The 22223-nt window shown below is 39.7% G+C and overlaps 1 protein-coding gene across 1 annotated transcript in view; it reads left to right on the top strand.

Moving 5' to 3' along the window:
• Nucleotides 1-22223, top strand: part of LOC135077269 (adenylate cyclase type 2-like) — a 69188-nt gene that overhangs the window by 34591 nt on the left and 12374 nt on the right. The window contains exons 3-6 of the mRNA XM_063971805.1: nucleotides 837-1043; nucleotides 1108-1209; nucleotides 1273-1374; nucleotides 20379-20507. Of these exons, the coding sequence (XP_063827875.1) occupies nucleotides 837-1043; nucleotides 1108-1209; nucleotides 1273-1374; nucleotides 20379-20507 (540 nt within the window). The remainder of the gene's footprint in view (nucleotides 1-836; nucleotides 1044-1107; nucleotides 1210-1272; nucleotides 1375-20378; nucleotides 20508-22223) is intronic.

Genomic DNA, 22223 nt, shown 5'->3' with positions numbered 1-22223 from the left:
CCCGGAATCCTCAACCACGGAGGAACCTGGCTATCTTACCCGGTACTGCCGGAACACAATAATGCTGTTAACATTATGGCGACAGACTAAAAGTCAATAGCCTGAAACGAAGCGCCAAACTTAAACTTTTAGGGCTAGTATCTAAGTTACTGAAAAATATTTAACGAAATTACAGAATTAAGACATCATCAACGAATGTTTCTTTGAGCAGGGCTGTTCTGTTTTGATTGTGGCTTAAGAGTTACTGCGTTCATTACTGGGAGCAGCTGCGGCCGCAGCCGCGGTCATGCCATTCAGCCCTTGAAACGGTTATCCTTGCTGGATGTAGTTCTTTTGTATGAGTTAAACTTTGTTGGGCTACCAAAACTTGTAGCTCAATCACTCATACAAGTAATTGAATTGAGATGTTTGATATCGACGTATTAGTTATATTCAAAACAAACAGCAAAGACTACGTAATGCAATCTCCATGATGACGATTATTTTTTCATAATGATCTTTAGATCATTATCATGACCTGAACGCCATTTAGTCTCCATTGCAGTAGAACGATCCGAACGAACCTTCCCAAGCTGGGTTGAAGGCTTGATGTTCGATTAATTGTTTATGTCCTATTCTAATCTGCCTAGAACCACACGGGAATTTATAGTCTTAACTATAGGTAAATAGTAATCAGTGTCCACACCCCTTTCAAAGCATTCATTCAGTTGACTGCTGCGCTTGCCGGAACGTGGCTTCCATTCCAGAAACGTTTTCCTAATTAGTTCTGCGTGTTATGTATCCTGCCCATTGCTTCGTCGTATCAACGTACTAACTCCAATAACTCCTTGTTCCAGGACCTCTCCCAGCAAGTGGCATCAATAGCGTCCCTATCAGTTATCACGCTCGTGCTGTCACTGGTGCTGGCACTGGCGCTGCTGCCCGCCGCGCCGGAGTGGGAGGCGTTCGCGCTGACGGGCTCCGTGTTGGTCACGTTGTGCCTCGGAGCAGGGACGCTCATGGCCACGCACCACGCGCCGCTGCCACTGTTCGCGCTAGTATTGGTGAGCTCAGCGACTGTAGCGTCCCTAGTGATCAACTGGCGCTGCTGCTGCGCTGGAGTGAGAGGCGTTCGCGCTGACGGGCTCCGTGCTGGTCACGCTGTGCCTCGAAGCAGGGAAGCTCATGGCCACGCACCACGCGCCGCTGCCGCTGTTCGCGCTCGTACTGGTAAGTCAGCGAGTGTAGCGTCCCTAATGATCACCTGGCGCTGCTGCTGCGCTGGATTGGGAGGCGTTCGCGCTGACAGGCTCCGTGCTGGTCACACTGTGCCTCGGAGCAGGGACGCTCATGGCCACGCACCACGCGCCGCTGCCGCTGTTCGCGCTTGTACTGGTAAGTCAGCGAGTATAGCGTCCCTAATGATCACCTGGCGCTGCTGCTGCGCTGGAGTGAGAGGCGTTCGCGCTGACGGGCTCCGTGCTGGTGACGTTTTGCCTCGAAGCAGGGACGCTCATGGCCACGCACCACGCGCCGCTGCCGCTGTTCGCGCTCGTACTGGTGAGTCAGCGAGTGTAGCGTCCCTAATGATCACCTGTCACTGCTGCTGCGCTGGATTGGGAGGCGTTCGCGCTGACGGGCTCCGTGCTTGTCACGCTGTGCCTCGGAGCAGGGACGCTCATGGCCACGCACCACGCGCCGCTGCCGCTGTTCGCGCTCGTACTGGTAAGTCAGCGAGTGTAGCGTCCCTAGTGATCACCTGGCGATGCTGCCTACCGCCGGAGTGGGAGGTCTTCGCGCTGGCGGGCTCCGTGCTGGTCACGCTGTGCCTCGGAACAGGGATGCTCATGGCCACGCACCACGCGCCGCTGCCGCTGTTCGCGCTCGTACTGGTGAGTCAGCGAGTGTAGCGTCCCTAGTGATCACCTGGCGATGCTGCCCGCCGCGCGGCGAGGCATCCGCACTAGCGAGCTCCGTGTTGGTCACGCTGTGCCTCGGAGCAGGGACGCTCATGGCCACGCACCACGCGCCGCTGCCGCTGTTCGCGCTCGTACTGGTGAGCTCAATCAGTGTAGCGTCCCTAGTGATCACCTGGCACTGCGGCCCCGCGTTGAAGTGGGAGGCGTTTGCACTGACGGGCTCCGTTCTAGTCACGCTGTGCTCCGGAGCAGGGACACTTATGGCCACGCACCACGCGCCGCTGCCGCTGTTCGCGCTTGTACTGGTGAGCTCAGCGAGTGTAGCGTCCCTAGTGATCACCTGGCGATGCTGCCTACCGCCGGAGTGGGAGGCGTTCGCGCTGACAGGCTCCGTGCTGGTCACGCTGTGCCTCGGAGCAGGGACGCTCATGGCCACGCACCACGCGCCGCTGCCGCTGTTCGCGCTCGTACTGGTGAGTCAGCGAGTATAGCGTCCCTAATGATCACCTGGCGCTGCTGCTGCGCTGGAGTGAGAGGCGTTCGCGCTGACGGGCTCCGTGCTGGTGACGTTTTGCCTCGAAGCAGGGACGCTCATGGCCACGCACCACGCGCCGCTGCCGCTGTTCGCGCTCGTACTGGTGAGCTCAGCGAGTGTAGCGTCCCTAGCTTGGACAAATTAGTGGTTAATTCGTCCAAAGTCCCTAGTGATCACCTGGCACTGCGGCTGCCGCGCTAGAGTGGGAGGCGTTCGCGCTGACGGGCTCCGTGCTGGTCACGCTGTGCCTCGGAGCAGGGACGCTCATGGCCACGCACCATGCGCCGCTGCCGCTGTTCGCGCTAGTACTGGTGAGTCAGCGAGTGTAGCGTCCCTAGTGATCACCTGGCGCTACTGCTACGCCGGAGTTGGAGGCGTTCGCGCTGACAGGCTCCGTGCTTGTCACGCTGTGCCTTGGAGCAGGGACGCTCATGGCCACGCACCACGCGCCGCTACCACTGTTCGCGCTTGTACTGGTGAGTCGGCGAGTGTAGCGTCCCTAGTGATCAACTGGCGCTGCTGCTTGCGCCGGAGTGAGAGGCGTTCGCGCTGACGGGCTCCGTGCTGGTCACGCTGTGCCTCGGAGCAGGGACGCTCATGGCCACGCACCACGCGCCGCTACCGCTGTTCGCGCTTGTACTGGTGAGTCACCGAGTGTAGCGTCCCTAGTGATCACCTGGCGCTGCTGCTTGCGTCGGAGTGAGAGGCGTTCGCGCTGACGGGCTCCGTGCTGGTCACGCTGTGCCTCGGAGCAGGGACGCTCATGGCCACGCACCATGCGCCGCTGCCGCTGTTCGCGCTAGTACTGGTGAGTCAGCGAGTGTAGCGTCCCTAGTGATCACCTGGCGCTACTGCTACGCCGGAGTTGGAGGCGTTCGCGCTGACAGGCTCCGTGCTTGTCACGCTGTGCCTTGGAGCAGGGACGCTCATGGCCACGCACCACGCGCCGCTACCACTGTTCGCGCTTGTACTGGTGAGTCGGCGAGTGTAGCGTCCCTAGTGATCAACTGGCGCTGCTGCTTGCGCCGGAGTGAGAGGCGTTCGCGCTGACGGGCTCCGTGCTGGTCACGCTGTGCCTCGGAGCAGGGACGCTCATGGCCACGCACCACGCGCCGCTACCGCTGTTCGCGCTTGTACTGGTGAATGAGCGAGTGTAGCGTCCCTAGTGATCACTAGTCGCTGTTACCCACCGCACAGGAGTGGGAGGCGTTCGCGCTGGCGGGCTCCGTGCTGGTCACGCTATGTCTTGGTGCAGGGACGCTCATGGCCACGCACCACGCGCCGCTGCCGCTGTTTGCGCTCGTACTGGTGAGTCAGCGAGTGTAGCGTCCCTAGTGATCAACTGGCGCTGCTGCTTGCGCCGGAGTTCGAGCTGGCGGGTTCCGTGCTGGTCACGCTCTGATACGTATAGACGCTAGACTATAGAGGCTGCCGATGGCGTCCGATGTACTACTTTCCTTCCTATTCTACTGGTAAGTAAATCAATTATTCGACTAAAGACTTTTGATAGTCTATTAAAGGTAAATAAATTCCTACCCATTAAGCAACTATTGCTTGCTATTGTCATATTTAATTTTGTCGGAAAATCAACGAGTTGGAGTAAGCAGCGGTCTTGAATGGAGATCACGTCTCGGTAAACGCCGCAGGACGCCTACTTGCTCGATGAACCAACGATCTCAAGAAAGAGTTTCTTGACTGGCTTTGGTTGGCTGGACAATAAAAGCGGGAGATCTCACTCTCTATCATCTATATTTATCTGTCTCGGATAGATTTTCAGCAAGCTTGGTGTCCCTAGATTTTTAATTGCATCATTTCTTAAGCTGTATGTAATGTTGTTGGTATACCGTAATAAATAAAATAAAATAAACTAAGTTATTCTGCCCATGGTTCGCATATTTACCATCCAATGTTAAAAGAATTCACCAAAAATTTTGAAATCAGCGTCTAAAACCGTAACCCTAACCTTTACCACGTACGTGTCAGCTAGCCAAGATGCGAGTACCTAATATGGCTGAACTAAAAGATAATCCTAAGAGCATCTTCGTGTAATCTTTTGAAATGACGCCTCCTACTCTTAGTACGACGGCTTTACCCATATTTACGGGACGATCGATATACCCATATCTGGTAAAATTTTTGTAGAGGTTTACTGATTTCCATTGAACGAGATCAATTTTAGATAAAACATCAAGAAATGGACATCTATAAATAAATGTTTTCCGCTTGGATACGAAATATTTTCAGACAAATTGTTTTGTAAATTAAATATCAACTACTTGGCAACATGCCATTTCTAGAGTATCTGTTTTGTAACACTATCCAGATTGTCACAGAAAAATGTTTGAATGACGGCCAATTAGAAAAAAGAACTTGGAAAAAAGTCATTATCTTATTATTTTGTTTTGCATTCGTTGCATCCGTAACCATCACCAACATACTTATTAATATTCATGTGAGTTGTAACTTCCTTGAAAAATTACTTTCAAGTGTTTGTTTCTTTTAAGAAAATGTAAACTAAGTGCTGATCAATCGCATTTAATCTTTGCTCAAATTTTCAAAGTGCTAAGTAAGTAACAGTCTAAAAACCATTTTAAACTGCTAGAATATGAATTAATTTAACCCATTAACGCCCAAATGAAAACTACGGTCAATTTCACATAGCCAATGTTTATTTTCTTTATAAAAATACTTCAAAAATAATACTAAACAGAAAGAAAACCAAAAACAAAATCAGAAGTTAGATTTTCAGGGGTGTACTAAGTTTTGTACAATGGGCGCTTATGAGTCATATTGAGCAAAGCTTTCTCCATCCTGCCACAGTATTTTCAGGCACTTGCTATAAGCTGTTTTGACTCTATTGAAACGCACAGTAATTTTAAGCTGTCAAATCCGCTTGTTTGCTGGTTTATTTTGATTATAACCATTATTTCATATTTTTTCTCCATCAACTAGAGCAAGACTACCTACTTTTATTTATCTTTTATAGGTCAAATATGTGCGTACTATATATTTTCGGAATGCTAGCTGATCTAAGCGACTATATGGGTTTACTATGCAGTGCAGTCTGCATGCATTTGAAATTGTCATGTCCACCATATAAGCGAACAAGACCCATCCACCGCTTTTTTCCTTTTACCTCAATTTGGTAAAGTTCTATAGACTAGCCATCTGATCTAACCCACTGATCTTCTTATTATATTGTAGCTGGACACCCTGTGGTGCCTAACTCTACTGGTTTTTTATCAAAAGACCCCAATAATGACCTTTCCCAATGGTTCTAAAGCATCAAAATTTGATCCAATAGTACTTACATTATTATCTTTCAATCAATACTAGTAAAATTATGTTTGGCTTGTCGAATAAGTCTCTATGCTTTTTGTGAAAATCTTTATAAGTAATCAAAGGATACCGTTTGGTTCTGTTTTCACGTGTGGTTCCAAAAACTATGTAACTAAGTCTCTTTAGGTCGACAAACAGGTCATAATTGGGAAAACAAAATGTTTCTTTTTGTTGTCAGTAACCCCATAAATAAAGAGCCATGTCATTGGAAAAAGAAAACAATGATTACATATAAAAACTATGAAGAAATAGGTAAACACTCTAATAATAATGTCGTTACTGTGCTATTTTACGTAACGTGTCAAGCGCCCATTGTACAAAAGTTAGTACAGCATCACTTTGGGAGTTATAGCATGAAAAACTTTCCATGAAATGAACTTTTCTTTGTATTTTTTATTAGGATATGTTGTTAGCTAATACACAAACAACTTATTTGGTATTTTGTGTAACTTAAACCTTGCATAAAAAATTATCAAGTACCCACTAGAAGACACGAAAAAATCACTGAAACGAAATCGCAAAATACCCCCTTAAGATTGTATCGTTATGGTCTGTTTCATCTCAGGATATAATGCATAGACCTTTGTTTACCGATTGTAGTTATTTCCAGAGTAAAAATACCCACTAAACCAGATTTATCGTAACTTAAAGTTGTGTACTATTTATTGTACGGCGGGCGTTAATGGGTTAAAGGAGTCAATTATGTATGCTTTGTTTTGCATGACTTGGCAGTCTTGGGTGTGACTCGGACTTTTTTGCTGACTGCATTATTTCATTTAATATTAATTTACCTATGAAAATACCGAGAGATTTCACAGATACCAGTCTGCCAACCAACGTCTCACCTAACTTTAGTGTTCATTTTCCCTAATTTAAAAATCACTTTCTAATATAAAATGCAAGAATACGTATTTTAAATTAACTTGTTTATTTTCCTGCAAAATAAAATCATAATTCCAATGCACTTTCCGAGCTTTCGATAAAAACTTGCGACTTTCATTTGATTTTATATGACGTTGTCATCTTTATTATCCCACTAAAGCCTTTCAGCGTCACTTGTTGCTTATCACAAGGGATTAGGGTTTAATATCGGTTGGTGATTTTCACAAGTTTTCTTCGATTTATGTTCCAAAGGCTGTAATATTAAGTGGTGGGTACACGTGAATTCAGGCTGAAAGCATTGGCTCGTAAACAATGAGGTATGGGAGTTGAGAGGAAATTCTTAAACGTCACTCTTTGTACAGGTATGAAGTCGGCTTCCATACTTATGTGAGGAGATTGCTGCGCTCTTCAGCGTTTTGTATAGCAGTTAAAGCGTAAGAGGCTTTTTAAACTTTGGGTTAACCCTCGACTTTGGGAATTGTACCTATTCATATTTGAAAAGACGTGAATTGTAGGGTGGTTCTGGACAAGTTTAATGGGACCAAGGGGATATAAACATACTGTAAAAATATCAACAACTGAATTTTGATATACGATTCCTAGATCAGTTAATTTAAAATTCACAAAACAAACAAACTGATGATTTTATCTAGGCAACAAATCTAAATTATTAAGACTAACAGCGTGAAAAGTCACTTTTTAAGGTTCGGGAAAAATATACTTCGCTACATTAAAGAAAAGTACAGGATAGGTACAGTTGATTGAGGTACCTACTTAATAAAAATACAAGGAAAAAATTTGCGTATGGTAGGTATTGCGGTTTTCCCTTAAAACTTTATAAAGATGAGGAGATTAGGGGATCCCTGCGAGAGCTATAGCTCAGCTATAACAGTTATTTAATAATATCTACAATGTTCCCTACATTGTAGATATTATTAAATATATCCTTAGAGTCGTTTTGGAGTAATATTAATAGATACAGATATTTAGCATTAGTTTGCTATTACCTATTAGTATCAACATGGAAAGCATTGGGGGAGGCCTATGTTCAGCAGTGGACGTCCTATGGCTGAAATGATGATGATTATGATGATGATTAGTATCAAATCAAGTTAATAAAACAAATCTGTTTAACTATAAAAAAACTAGATTCATGACTTGAAGGTCATTTAATTTTCATAATACATGCCATTTACATGGGACTTCAAACAACTGAAAATGCTTTCAAGATGGTCGTTTAATTTAAAATTCTGATTGCTAATCTGTCCCCAATATTTCTTATTAGAAACTTTTATTAGTTGCCTCAGATTTTTGACCCTCGGAATTAATTTGATTGAAATGACAAAGTTGTCGGCGTAACGCTCCATCGGCACTCTATCGTGATCAAACTTTGTGATCCGGCTGAAATTAGTTGTAATCGTAGTTTAAATTTGAGTTAGTTAACTACAAAGTGCTTAACAAGCGTGTTTGTTTTGTAGACAAGCGAACTTAAGGATATTTCTTAACTTTTTATCTGAGATTAACGTTAGTTGTAGCTTCACATTAAAACACAATGTTTCTGTAATGTGTGTATGTATAGTCCGGGCCAATAGCAACTGACACATTGACTCTCTTTGAGTCAATTGAATGTCTTACGCCCGTATTCACAAACATTACTATGAGGTCTCACAGTGCACGTGGACGCATAGGGTGACATTCGAACCAATCACAGAACTCCATTCAACGCTGTGCGTTCGATTTACTGCTTCACTTAAGCAAGTATCGTTTGTGAATACGGGCGTTAGTATCCATAACATTACTTAGGAACTTTAGGTTTGTTACGCACATCACTAGATACATACATAGATAGACAGCTCATTGACAATATTATTCGGTTCTATTTTGTAAAAAATTACATAATACAAAGTAGGCTTTGATTTTATTATTGGTAGTTTTTGTATTAGTGCGAACTACTCGTACATATTATAAAAACTCATACTCTTTATTTTTGAAAACAAAGTAGGCTTTTAAAAGCACTTTTATAGGTCTAACTCTTATCTGTTTGTGTCTATAACTCATGCAAACTCCCAAGACTAAATGATCTCTACATTTCACGGCGGTCACAGACCACAATCAATCTTTGTCCACGAGTAGAATACCTATCTCCGTGTCGCGGCATAAATTAATGGCACTCCAGCGACTCCAGATTAGTTCAGCCCTCAGATGTAAACACTTAACCGGTGATTAATCAAATAAGATGATAGATTTCACTAAGCAGTAACGTAAGATGGTAATGCCATTTACGCGGGTGAAGTTAATGCGTAACTGTATCTGTAGTCGACGCCCAGTAGGAGTTATTGTCTGTATCTTCTTCTATTTCTACTGGCAACTTTTGTCAGCGACTTCACCAGCTGAAATTCAGTTTGTTCAGTTTGTGACGTGTATTTGTCATTTTGAAGTAGATAAAGTAAAGTATCATCAAAATCCGTTCAGTACTTTTTGCGTGAAAGAGTAACAAACATCCATCCTCACAAACTTTGACATTAAATAAAAATCGACTTAATCAGTAAGTGAAATGTTAAAGCTACGCACGCTACAATCAAAGATAACCTATTCAAATCTGTATCTCAAATTGGTGTCAGTGATATTCGGTTTTATTTGAGAAAAAAGTTTTTAGTTTCTATTCATGCGGACTGTACGACTTTTTAACGTAGCGCAAGCTTTGGTACCATGGAATGAGAAACCTATGAAAATTTTCCTCTCTCCTAAAATTGTAGAACTAAGATAGTAAAAGAAATTAAATACTATTAGAATAAATTTTCCGTGCTCGTGTAAAGTTAAAAAGTACCTAGCATTTATTGTTTTTTCAGTCAAGTAATCTACATAATTTTGATGAGCTTTCATTTCAAATAAAAATCACCTCCGAAAACTCAACTTCCTAATTACAAAAATCTTCTGAAGTAACTATCGCAGATAATTGGGTAACTTTATGCAAACTTGTTTCATTTCGGATTTAATTTGACCTCCCAAACTGGGGTCGTATTCTTTCATCCCCTTTGATTAAGCAAGGGCCAACACCTTTTGCCTTAATAAAAGTGGAGGGTATGCTAATTATTATCTAATTATGCGCGGTCAGGCCGGGAACAGAATTATTTTGTTGTGGCCACTAGGGATTGGAGGTAGAAAAAAAATTTTTTTTTCGAGTAGCAACGAAACGTTATTATTATTGTGCAAGTGAGGTTAAAAGAAGAGAATTAAGTAAATATTAACTTTTGAATATACGCTTCATGTTCATAGCTCCTAATAAATATTAGTTGGCGCATGAAAATACAAACTTAGGAATAAGTACATGGTGAGTTACCCCAAGAGCTTCTTCGTTGTGGATAAAAAAAAAGTAACTGATGATTTTTTTTCTTCTTACAAGAAGTCATGATTTTTTTTTAAATATTGTTATAGTCTATCCAATATAGCTTGATTAGAATGACGGCTGTCAAACGAATGTGACTTGTGCTGGGTATGTTTCGTACGGTTCACATAGATGTATCGATAAGTTTTCGAAAAAATGATAATTATAAAAAAATGCACCCAATTTTTCTTCATATCTTTATTCATAAAAATGACAATTATGATTTAAATTTAAAGACAGTAAAATTTAAAATTCATGTTAAGGGTGTACAACCTAAGTCGTAGTCATTATCATCGGTGTTCTTCAGTGGTTTTTTCCTCTCGCTAGAGGGCGGTGGGCATCTCTTCTAGAGCAACGGTGCTATGAATACCCAAAAAATTACCGGTGATTGATTTTCGATGTTTGATTATTTAAGAATGAAATGTTTTTTGGTTTTTAATAGTGAACATTTAGAAAAACGTATATCTTGACTTAAATATGTTAAAAAATTAGTTAGAAAAAAATTTTGTTAAATATGTTAAAAAATTTGTTTTAATTTTTTTTTTTTTTTTTTTTTTTTTTTTTCTTGGCTTTCGCGGTTTGCGTTTAGCCACAACGGTGTGGGAGAAAAGGTTAGGAAACGTTTAGGAAATGAAAAAACCGGGGTGGAGTACAGAAAATGATGAGGATCAGGTTGGGAGGTGAGAAATTAAATAATAATAATAAAATTAAAATATATAAAGGAATTAAGGCATGTTAATATAATATAATAAGTTTGCATTTAAATACTTGAGAGATAAATTAAAGTTTAATATTATTTGTAATTAAATATTCAGAAATACATTTATAAATATCAAAATCATTTAAACCAAGCAGGCAAGATATCGAAGTGGGGAGAGGGACACGGAGGGCTAGGAGAGATGACATAAAGAAGGAGCGATCGTGAATCTGGCAAGCAAAGAAAATGTGATTCAAATCACCTGACTCCGTTCCACAGTCACACACATCATTTTCGATTATATTAAGCCTTGCCAAATGAGCTGGGGAACATACGTGCCCCAGTCTCATACGGATAATGCTTGAAACAGAAAATTTATCAAGATCTGTTTTGAAAAACCAAGGTTTTGTCGGTATACATGGTTGGATCAGTTTATAAGCTTTACCTTTACTTTGACTACTGATGTTCCACTCCTCATGCCATTTTTCAAGTATATAGACTTTGGGTAATGCAATTAAATCATGCGCATAATTTTTGTAAGGAAAAATGTCACCCACAGTCACAGCATTATTAGCTAAAGAATCAGCTTTTTCATTACCAAAAATTTTACAATGTCCAGGAATCCAAGCAAAATTTACTACAATATCTAACAATGAACAAGTTAGTAACAGTTTTCTACAATCAATAATAATAGGGTAAGAAGAATTTGATTTGAACGGGAACTTAACTAATGCTTGTAATGCACTTTTACAATCACTAAATATTACAGCTTTTCTAAGTTTCATAAGTAAAATATACTCCAACGATTTGAAAATGCCAAAACACTCTCCTGTGAAAACAGATGATTCAGGTGGCAGTTTAATCATCTGGTAAATTTTATATTGGGTGTGGTACACTCCAACACCAACATGTCCATTGTTCGAATGTTTTGAGGCATCACAGTATAAATGATGCCAACCGTCCCACTCATTGTCTAAAATCATATTAAATTTTACATTTGCATGAATATCAGACTTACAAATGTCAATATCAAATTTAACATTAGGAGAAAGGATTAATGCATTATAATTTGCACAGAATACAGGCAAATACATAGATTTGTGAGTAGGTGCTTGTAAAGAAAGGAGTTTTCGGAAACTAATGACTAGACATGGTGGAGTTTTATGAGACCAATATGGAGAATTTTGTACTTGTTCAGACAATGCTTCTAATTTTGAAAACAAAGGATGGTTTGATAACTGAAAAGCTCGAAATAAGAATTTATCACAGAGAAATTGACGACGAAGTGTTAAAGGCGGGTCAGAACATTCAACTTGCAGTGCGTTATTCGGGCTAGATTTCATTGCCCCAACTACTATTCTGAGTGCTTTTGTCTGGATGACATCAAGCTTTCTAATTCCTACCATGCTACAGGGTTCTAAAAATTGAGTGCCATAGTCAAGAGAGCTCCTAATTAAGGCATTATAAATGAGTTTTAAATTGAATGGGTGGGCACCCCACCATACTCCAGCTAAACATCTTAAAATATTAAGTGTACGCTCACATTTAGCACTAATATTATACAAATGTGACATTCCAGTAAGTTTCGAATCTAAAGTTATACCTAAGAACTTGGCCTCATTATTAACCGGAATACTTAAATTGTTATACTCAACTAATACTGGAGGAGGGCGACGCATTCGGGAAAAAAGTACAACTGAGCTTTTTGCAACAGAAAGACTTAAGCCGTTTCTATCCAGCCATAACTTAAGCAAGTGTAAAGAAGAGTTAAGTGATGAACATAATTTTGCAACGCTTTTATCAGAAAAGTAAAGGAGAAGGTCATCTGCATATTGCAAAATACTAACATTATTATTAATAGAGCATTCTAAATCCGACGAGTATATATTGAAAAGTAGTGGGCTCAAAACAGACCCTTGAGGTAATCCATTCCATAAAATTCTAGATTTTGTAGAATCGTCACATGCAATATTAATACTACGTCCAACTAAAATATTTATAATGAAATTTATTAAAATACAAGGAACATTTAATTTTATTAATTTGTCTCTGAGGATTGATAACACTACGTTGTCATACGCGGCTGATATATCTAGGAATGCTGCAAGAAGGTGTTCATTATTTGAGAAGGCTAGTCTGATGTCGGTTATAAAAATGGCAATACTGTCAGCAGTGCTCCTACCTTTTCTGAAGCCAAACTGGAAATTACTCAGTAGACCTTTACTTTCTACAAACCATTCAAGTCTATTTTTAATAAGGTGCTCAGCTAATTTTAAAAGAACAGAGGATAATGCTATTGGGCGATAAGAGTCAGCGTTGGATGGAGATTTATTTGGTTTTAAGATAGGAATAATTTCTTGAATTTTCCAATGAGAAGGAATGTTTCCGGACTGCATTATAAAATTTATGAGAGAAAGATAATAAGTTAAAGTTGAATCATTTAAATTGACCAGAAAAGAATAAGGAATTCCATCAGTGCCAGGTGCAGAATCTTTCACATATGAAAGAATACCTTTCAGCTCTGAAAGACTGAAAGGATTGCCTAATTCAGATTGATCTGAATTAGTAGAAAACTGTTCATTTGGAATTAAAAGATCTTGGGGGGCAAAAGAAGGGGCAAGACTATCTAAAAATTGTTCAATTAGTGGTTCATGAAGGAGCTTGGGTGTAGGTGGTTTATATGCAGAACGAAATCGCCTTATATTGGTCCAAACTGCAGATGGCGAAGTATCAGGTGAAATGGAACGACAAAAAGCTCTCCAACTTTCCCACTTTTTCTGTTTAAATAGTTTTCTAGTACTATTAATTACGTTCGATAAATTATCAAAATTTTCGGCTGTAGAATAAGAGGAATATAATTTTTCGGCTTCTTTTCTCTTTTTAATAGCGGCCGTACATTCGCTATCCCACCAAGGAGGAGGGGGTAATTTACTTCTATTACTACTTTTTACAGGAAAAACTTCATCTGCTGCTTCTATTAAAACAGATGCTAGTGCTTCAGCACAATAGGTATAATTATCATTTTGAACTACAGGCAGTGATTGAATTTTCAGTTCTACTTTTTCTTTATAACGGTTCCAGTCAACATCTTGAGTTTTATATTTGAATCGTGGAGGGCGTCTAGTATTAATTTTATTAATATCAGGAAAAGAAAAGACAATTGGAAAATGATCACTCCCATAGGTGGAAGGGAGGGTGGACCAGGCTAAAGAGGAAGCAAGATTTGGGCTACATATAGTTAAATCAGGAGCACTCACACCTTCGTGTGGCTGGGTACGACGAGTAGCATTTCCAGTATTAAGAATACACAAGTTATTATTATCCAGAAAATCTACAATTCTATTGCCATAGTAATTGGAATTGCTACTGCCCCATGACTGGTGTTGAGCATTAAAATCGCCCATGATAATAATAGGCCTAGATATGTTGCTAAGAATTTGTTCTACCTCATCATATATAGCAGTTGACGGGTGAGGAATATAAACCGACACAAAACTAGTGTTATTTATAGAAACAGCTATTATGGAAAAATCATTATTGTGTGGTGGGAGAGGAATATATGTAAATGGAATAGAGTGATGGACTAACAAAGCTACTCCACCATAATTATCATATCTATCTTCTCTGGCACAAGAGAAACCAGAAATTTTAAAATTAGAATCTGGACGGAGCCAGGTTTCTTGTAAGGCAATTAAAAAGGGATCAAATTCATTAATTAAATGTAATATATCACTTTTTTTACTGTTAATGCTTCGACAGTTCCATTGAACTGCTAGGGAGAACTTTACCATCAGCAATAGAACTAAGGTCAACTACGAGATCATTATTTTGAAGGGCAACGTGGGACGGTACTAAATTAGATTGATTTAAAGAGGTAATTAGAGTAATAATTAATTCTTTAATTGACATATTTGTTAAGGTGTTTGAATTGTCATTTTTACCTAAAATATTTTGGCTTGGGCCAAACGGAGTATTATAATCATTGGTCATATTTTGATGTTGTTCTCGGTCATAACTTTTACCTGGGTTGAACGGAGATCTAGGTTTCTTTAAAACAGTTTTTTTGTAAGAATCCCAGCCTGGGTTATTATTAGGAACATATTTTAGTTTTGAGTTCTGGGGAAGATTTCCAGAAGTTTGAGAATGAGATTGAGTCGAGCTACCAGATCTTACAACATCTGCAAAAGATTTACCAATTGGAGGATGCAGTTTTAAAGCCTCAGCATAAGTAATGCAACTTTTGGCCATTGTCTCCTTAATATTTTTTTGACGTGTGTATTCAGGGCATTTTCTACTAGTAGCCTGATGGGGACCTGAGCACAAGAAACATAATACATTTTCCTCCTCAACATTACAAGTATCACCGGTGTGGCCAAGACCACATTTATAACATCTTGGAAGGGACCTACACTGACTCTTCACATGACCATAGCGACAACATTGGTAACATTGGATTGTTGGGTAAATGTAAAGATCAACCGGCAAAGAGTTATAACAAACAAAGATTCTTTTAGGAAGAACCTGACCATCAAATGTTAATACAACTGTCTCAATGGGGACAAATTCAGACTTTCCATTAACAAAATTCTTCTTTTTCAACCTTCTAATTTTTAAGATTCTACCACACCCCATTGGTACAGTTATATTATTAAGGATGTCCTCATCATTCCACTCTGTAGGAACTCCTCTGACCACTCCCATCCGTGTGATATTGAATGTTGGAATAAAAGTCTTGTAATTGTTAGTTTTAAGCAGGTCATTATTAAGGAATGCATTGGCATCTTCAAAACGAGAGAAAGCAACAGAAATCCGATTTCTGCCTATTTTTTTCAGACTACCATCAACAATACCTCTTATAAATTTTCGTTTTAGAAAATGACCCACAGTCACGGGGTGCAGAGTACAGTTTTCATTTGGCATAGATTGTTCTTTCTGTATATGAACAACAAAGGGCGCAACATCAGTAGCCTCATAAAAGCATCTACTTACCGAATTAGGTGCAGTAGGGGTCGAATCAGATGTGTGGGACTGAGTAGCAACAGGAGTTGATGGAGTAACAAAAGGAATCTCATTTTCAACAACTTTTTTAGCGCTATTTACGTTCTCTGTGTTTGCACAACAACAATCAGAATCATTAGGTACCTGGCTCAATGTAGAAGATTTGATATGACGACTTTTACGCTTTTTATTACAATGCTTGCAAACTTTACGTACAACTACTCTCTTTCTTTTAGAAGGGTTAGAAGCACTTTCAGATCCGTCCGTGTCCATTACAGAACCTTCCGTATCCATACCTGACTGGCTACATGTTGAAATAGTAACAAAATTTGACGCCTGGGGGGTTGTCCCGCCAGGATCGTCCGGCTCGTTCATCACGAGAAAAAACAATTAAAACTCACCCAGAACTGCAGAAGTGAATGCTACACTACAATAAAATAATAAATATAACTTAGAATACTACTTAATTATGCACTAAACCACCAATCTGATCCTTTTTCTAATTTAAAAATTTTTAGCAAGAAAAATGACGTCCACCAAGTACGACGTTTCCCGCGCTTTATCTTTGTTTTAATTTAATATAACATTTGTCGATATGTCCCAACACTAACATTTTTGTAACTCGAGATAACCTTGTAGAGACGTCGTTAATACTCTAGCTTGATTTTTATAATTTCGAATTACTACTTATTGGAGTAATTTAACGCTGTATTTACACGAAATTAACATTTTTATTGGAAGCACTGTCGTCGAAAATATTGTTTGTAGGTCAGACGTGAATTATTTCTTGTCCGCCAATATTTAGCTCTCATTGATCGCTACTACAAAGTTATGTCGTTACTTTTGATGGCAGCTGTCATTCTAATCAAGCTATATTGGATAGACAGTTCAATATGTTTGAGTTACTAGAGTTTTGCCTATAAACGTTTTGCTTGCCAAATTAATGTAAAACGCACATGAACCAATTTAAAAAAGTCTGTGAAAAAATTTTGCATATCCCAATTTATTATCCCATCATCCAGGACAAAGGTTTTATTTATGAACAGATGTGCCTGAGATTCATTCACAGAACACTGGTGTTTTAATCGACTCCAATCATGTCTCTTGTTCAGAAACCAAACGTAAAGCTCGCAACAACACTCGAATGGCCGCAATATCCTAGCGCCGCAATTTGTAGAACGGAACGCAGAAAAAGAAAAACGCGTTCGAAATTCAATTTGAAATGAGCGCCGAGGAGTTTTGTATGATCAGTGAAATCTGGCACATACATATTCGATTAACTTATTTAGTCTGTGGTATGTGATTTAGGCGGGAGTTTTGACAGCAAAATATTCTGAAGGAAAGTTTTGTAAATATAATCAAACTTTGTGCGCAAGTATTCTTGAAAGTTATATTGAGAGTCAGGAAGACGAAATTACTGTTAAATTAAGCATTTTTTATAGACAACGTCACCGCGTGGCTTGACTTACATACTCAATTACTGTTGGTAAGCAAAATACCGATTTTTTTCCGTGTGATTTTAACTTTTTTCCATATCAAGCGTGTTTCTAGACGCTGTAATTTAAAACAGGCAGTTTCCATGTCGTTTTGTCGAGATGAACGCGTCCAATTTCCTCCGCCAGCTTATCTGCGCTTCCAATCATTCGGTTCGCGTCAGCGCACAAATCACATATGACGTATCGCGTTATTTTGGAGCCTGTACCCTTACTTGTACCCTTGTACCCGCAATATCTGTGACTACTGATTGGAAAATTTCGAGACCCTTTAGGCTTTGGGCGTGAAAATTCTGTTTGTTTTAGCAATTTATGTAATGTAAAGTGTTTGTCCGAGTTATTGTTTTAGAAATGCCAGTCTACAAATACGGATAAAAAAATAACTGAAATAAAACTGTTGTGTCTGGTTAGCGGTCAGTGAATAGGTTAATTAAGTTTCATGTAGGTAGGACCTAATAATTAAGGTTTATAGTCTTAGTGAAAAATGTTGTCAATGTACGCAAAAACCACAGTCTATGTGAGGAAAATGGAAAAGTTACAAGATATTAACCGGAAAATATCTAAGTGTAGGTACCAAATATAAATACGACTAGGTATGTCCTATTTGTACATTTGCTTGCATGACGCTTTGTCGGCAGTTCGAAAAGCTAAAACGAAGCTAACTTCAGCGGTTTACCGCTTGGAATTTGTTCGCTCACTACATGTTCAACGGAATAACAAGCAGTGTGCTCTCATTAAAAAGACTTTACCTTATTTTGATCTGTTTTACCCGTAAAGTTAAAATTCTACCGCTAGGTATATTAATTTTATGGTTTTTCCGTATTGTAGTACAGAGACTACAATGTACAGTGTACATCATCATCATCATCGAACATAGGCCTCCCCCAATGGTTTCCATAATGACCAGTTTATAAGGTCGTCGTCTACACTGTAAAAAAATTTAAAAACCTTATGTGTCGACTCTACATTTATGTATTGTCTTTGCTTTATGATTTTTCATTGAATAAAGTCTTCTTTTTTTAATTTTCGTACTTAGATTGTGATCGATTTTGGCCAGCAAAGAAAATACAAATTGATCTTTGTGAGTCTACTGTATCGGTGTTTCTATTATAAGTGCGAGGGAAATGAATAATTTTCACGGCACAGTAACATTTTCTTCCCAAGAATAAAATTTCACTGTATGTTTCCGCAATATCCACATGCAAATATTTTTGTAAAAGACTTTACATTGTATTTTTGTACAAATTTTGCTAGGATATAATATTTTTTCTGGTTTTAAGCTTATCAAAGTAACTATAATAATAATAGTTTTATATCTGGCACTTAGCCAGAAGGATATCTTAGACTTGTCATGCTCACTAAAATGTCTCTGGGGTAGTGGCGTGTGAGGCGGGTCGTTACATTCCCTATAATATGGTCGAGTGAAGCGATGGCTGGTTCACACGTCATGTCTGTGAACAGGCGCTGCCTTCGGGGACTGGTCAAGGAAAGATATACCTGACATAAAATATACAGTGTGTCCGGGCTTGTAGTGATCAAACTTTAAGGGCATAATCTATGGACAATTTTATCGATGAAAATACTTCAAATTTGGGGCTTGACTCATTTCTCGCAAAATTACGAGGATTTAAGTTTTTAATTTTTAGTTTTCACCTCTTCCTTCAAAAACAAGTGATAGCGTGGGTAGCTTAACACTAATAAGCAAAAATTTTATATCATGCGATAGCCAATAAAATTATCTATTAGCAGAAGTAGAAAACAGATACAAGTTTCATACATTTTAAGGGAGTAAGAATAGATTTAATTAGAAAAAAACATGACTTTTTTCACTTCTTTTTCAGTTATTTTCCAACACAAGAAAAACCAGGTCGTTAAGGTATGTTTTATTTGCATTGTATTATTAGTATTTGAGCTATTCTACAAAACGAATGTAAATTTATAAGTCTACGTTTATTAGTTTCGACGTAATTGTTGAACAAAGATACCCCTTCCCAGCGGTTTCCATAGCGCACGCGACATGCGAAAATGCACTGCCTGAAAGAATCACACAACCTATTCCGATTACTATGGAAACCGCTGGGAAGGGGTATCTTTGTTCAACAATTACGTCGAAACTAATAGACGTAGACTAATAAATTTACATTCGTTTTGTAGAATAGCTCAAATACTAATAATACAATGCAAATAAAACATACCATAACGACCTGGTTTTTCTTGTGTTGGAAAATAACTGAAAAAGAAGTGAAAAAAGTCATGTTTTTTTCTAATTAAATCCATTCTTACTCCCTTAAAATGTATGAAACTTGTATCTTTTTTCTACTTTTGCTAAAAGATAATTTTATTGGCTATCGCATGATATAAAATATTTGCTTATTAATGTTAAGCTACCCACGCTTTCACTTGTTTTTGAAGGAAGAGGTGAAAACTAAAAATTAAAAACTTAAATCCTTGTAATTTTGCGATAAATGTGTCAAGCCCCAAATTTGAAGTATTTTTATCGATAAAATTGTCCCTAGATTTGGCCCATAAAGTTTGATCACTACATGCCCGGACACACTGTATATGTATCAAAACGCAACAATTAACCTAGAAATTAGCACGGCACTAAATAAATATATTCAAAACTGCCACGCGGTCTCGTGCTAGATGGGCGTCTTAAAGGCCACCTTCTATCAACGGGAGCGCGTGGTAAGTAACTTGCTTCTGAATGTATTGTAACTTCCTACTTTTTTATATTTTAAACCGGCAGACAGTGGTGACTGAGTTTGTTGCGGCGCTTCTTCTCAGCACTTGATAAATGTTTGTCTCGAAGCGCTGGTAGGGCGAAAAAAGAATGAGACATGTATAGGCTCCTTAAGAGCATTTGACGATTTGCAAGAACTAATTTAATTAGTCTAAACAAATAAAGAAAATTTTGATTTTGATTTTATAAAAGATGTACATAAAACGTCTAGCAATGAACTATGACCGTCAAAATTTGACATTATTGAAATCTCTACTCGTATCTTTTAAAATTCATTAAACTTTATTAACATGTTTGGAAAAGTATAAATGGCCACTTTCCTGATCTTATCTAGGTGTTCGATTGTCCATAGCACGCGTTATCCAATAAACTTTTTATGGTGCCATTACCCTATTTTTAATCTTGCAGATGGTGCACACCATGATGCCGATAGCGCGGTCGATATCGCTCGCCATGTCTGTGGTGCTCACGCTGGCATATCTTGGCCTGGCGTTGGGCATGAGGACCGAAGGTGAGGAGAGGCAGTTCTATCAGCAGGTATGTTTACATCATCATCATTATTTCATGGCGCAAGTTTGTACGTTTCAGCCAAATGACGTCCACTGCTGGACAAAGGTAGTAGCGACACTTTAGTTTCTTGTTGGCTTAATTTATATTATTTTATAAGTATAGGTGTTTTTATATTAAAATAGTAGTGTTTTAAGGCAAGACGTAAACTTTTCATTAAAACTTACTTCATTTGTTTCTTGGTATAGATGATGATCAGGATTAGGTTGTGATCCCGGGCCGCGCTGCCGGCACGTGCCGCGACTAATCGTTGGGCGTGGTGCTATACTCTCTCGAAAGCTGGTCGAAGTTTGTCGCTAATGTAATTTCAAACAATTTAGGACCGTTGAATGACATTAGGTGTTTAGCCTCCCCCAAGGTTTTCCACAATGAACGGTCCTGCGCTGCCCGCATCCAGGCTCTTCCCGCGACCTTTACCAGATCGTCGGTCCACCTAGTAGGAGGCCTGCCCACGCTACGTCTTCCAGCCCGTGGTCGCCACTTCTTTCCTGCCCCAACGGCAGTTTATACACTATGCGGAAAATTAACCGAGTTGAAATGCTAAATCGCACACCGAAGTATGGGCGACGCTCGGGTGGGGAAAGGAGAACGTAACCGAGATGGTGTTCACACCATTGCGTCCCGACCAATTCCTGCATAGTGTACTTGCGCCAACAGGACGTCCACTGCGGATCATAGGCCTCCCCTAATGATTTATTGAGCGGTTGGTAGCGGCCTGCATCCTGGTCAATGGGCAAGGCACATACTTGTAGTACGCAAAATTTTGACGGTTGAACAAGTACGAGTACGTAGACATACATATACAAACGTCAAACTAATAACACCTGTTAGTGAGCTGTTAATAAGCAGAGGTTGTCTGTTATGTACCTACAGTAAACTATCACACTATTGTGCCTAAATAATTTTTAGAGACCAAATTGAGTGTTATCTTAGTTTTCTATTTAGTCTCTCGTCATGTAACAAACTGAGCAGATACGTTACAGGTGAAGAATTATTATAGTGTCAAAAGTTCAAACTACGATACACAAAGTTGTAGGTATAACAAGACAAACAACTAGAGCTTGTTAAACAACTACATTTCTGGCAGTTAGGGCTTTCTGGCGGATGCTATAATGCAATACCTACTCGCCAAGGCAGGTAGTGCGAAATAGGTTGTAGGGATTTCGTGATTTCGACCCACACAGTCAACGTTTTTAGGGGCTCGACTTCTGACTTAACTATATTTTTATTAAACCTTTGTTTGTCACCTGTCATCCGCTTTGTAATGGAGGGAAGTCGAACTTTAATTTCGAACTCCTCCTATCTTCTTCTGATTAATTTCGTTGCGGGTCCAATGACAGTTTAACTTTCCCCCGGGGCAAATTTGACCTTCATTGGTTGGGTTTTTATGGCTAAGCTGTAGATCCTGGCTATACAGGACTGTTGCAGTGGTGGGAACGAGAGGTGGGAATAGTCCCGTATATTTTTATTTTACTCTAAAGTGATATTTTATGAAAATAATGATGGTCCTCCTACTGCTTCAGCGCTCATCAGTTGGCGCTACTGTCTTCGCCACTAGCAAATGACAGTGACCTTACTCTACAGTGGCGCCAACTGGTTAGTGCTAAAACGATAGTTCTCATTGAATACGTCATATATTTATTACTTAGTATGAAGTATTAAATAAAAATAAAAATGATCGCCAAT

The sequence above is a fragment of the Ostrinia nubilalis genome, chromosome 13 (genome assembly GCF_963855985.1).
Source record: "Ostrinia nubilalis chromosome 13, ilOstNubi1.1, whole genome shotgun sequence".
Taxonomy (NCBI): Eukaryota; Metazoa; Arthropoda; class Insecta; order Lepidoptera; family Crambidae; genus Ostrinia; species Ostrinia nubilalis.
The sequence above is the reverse complement of the archived record's forward strand: the minus strand, read 5'-3'. Positions and strand labels throughout refer to the sequence as shown.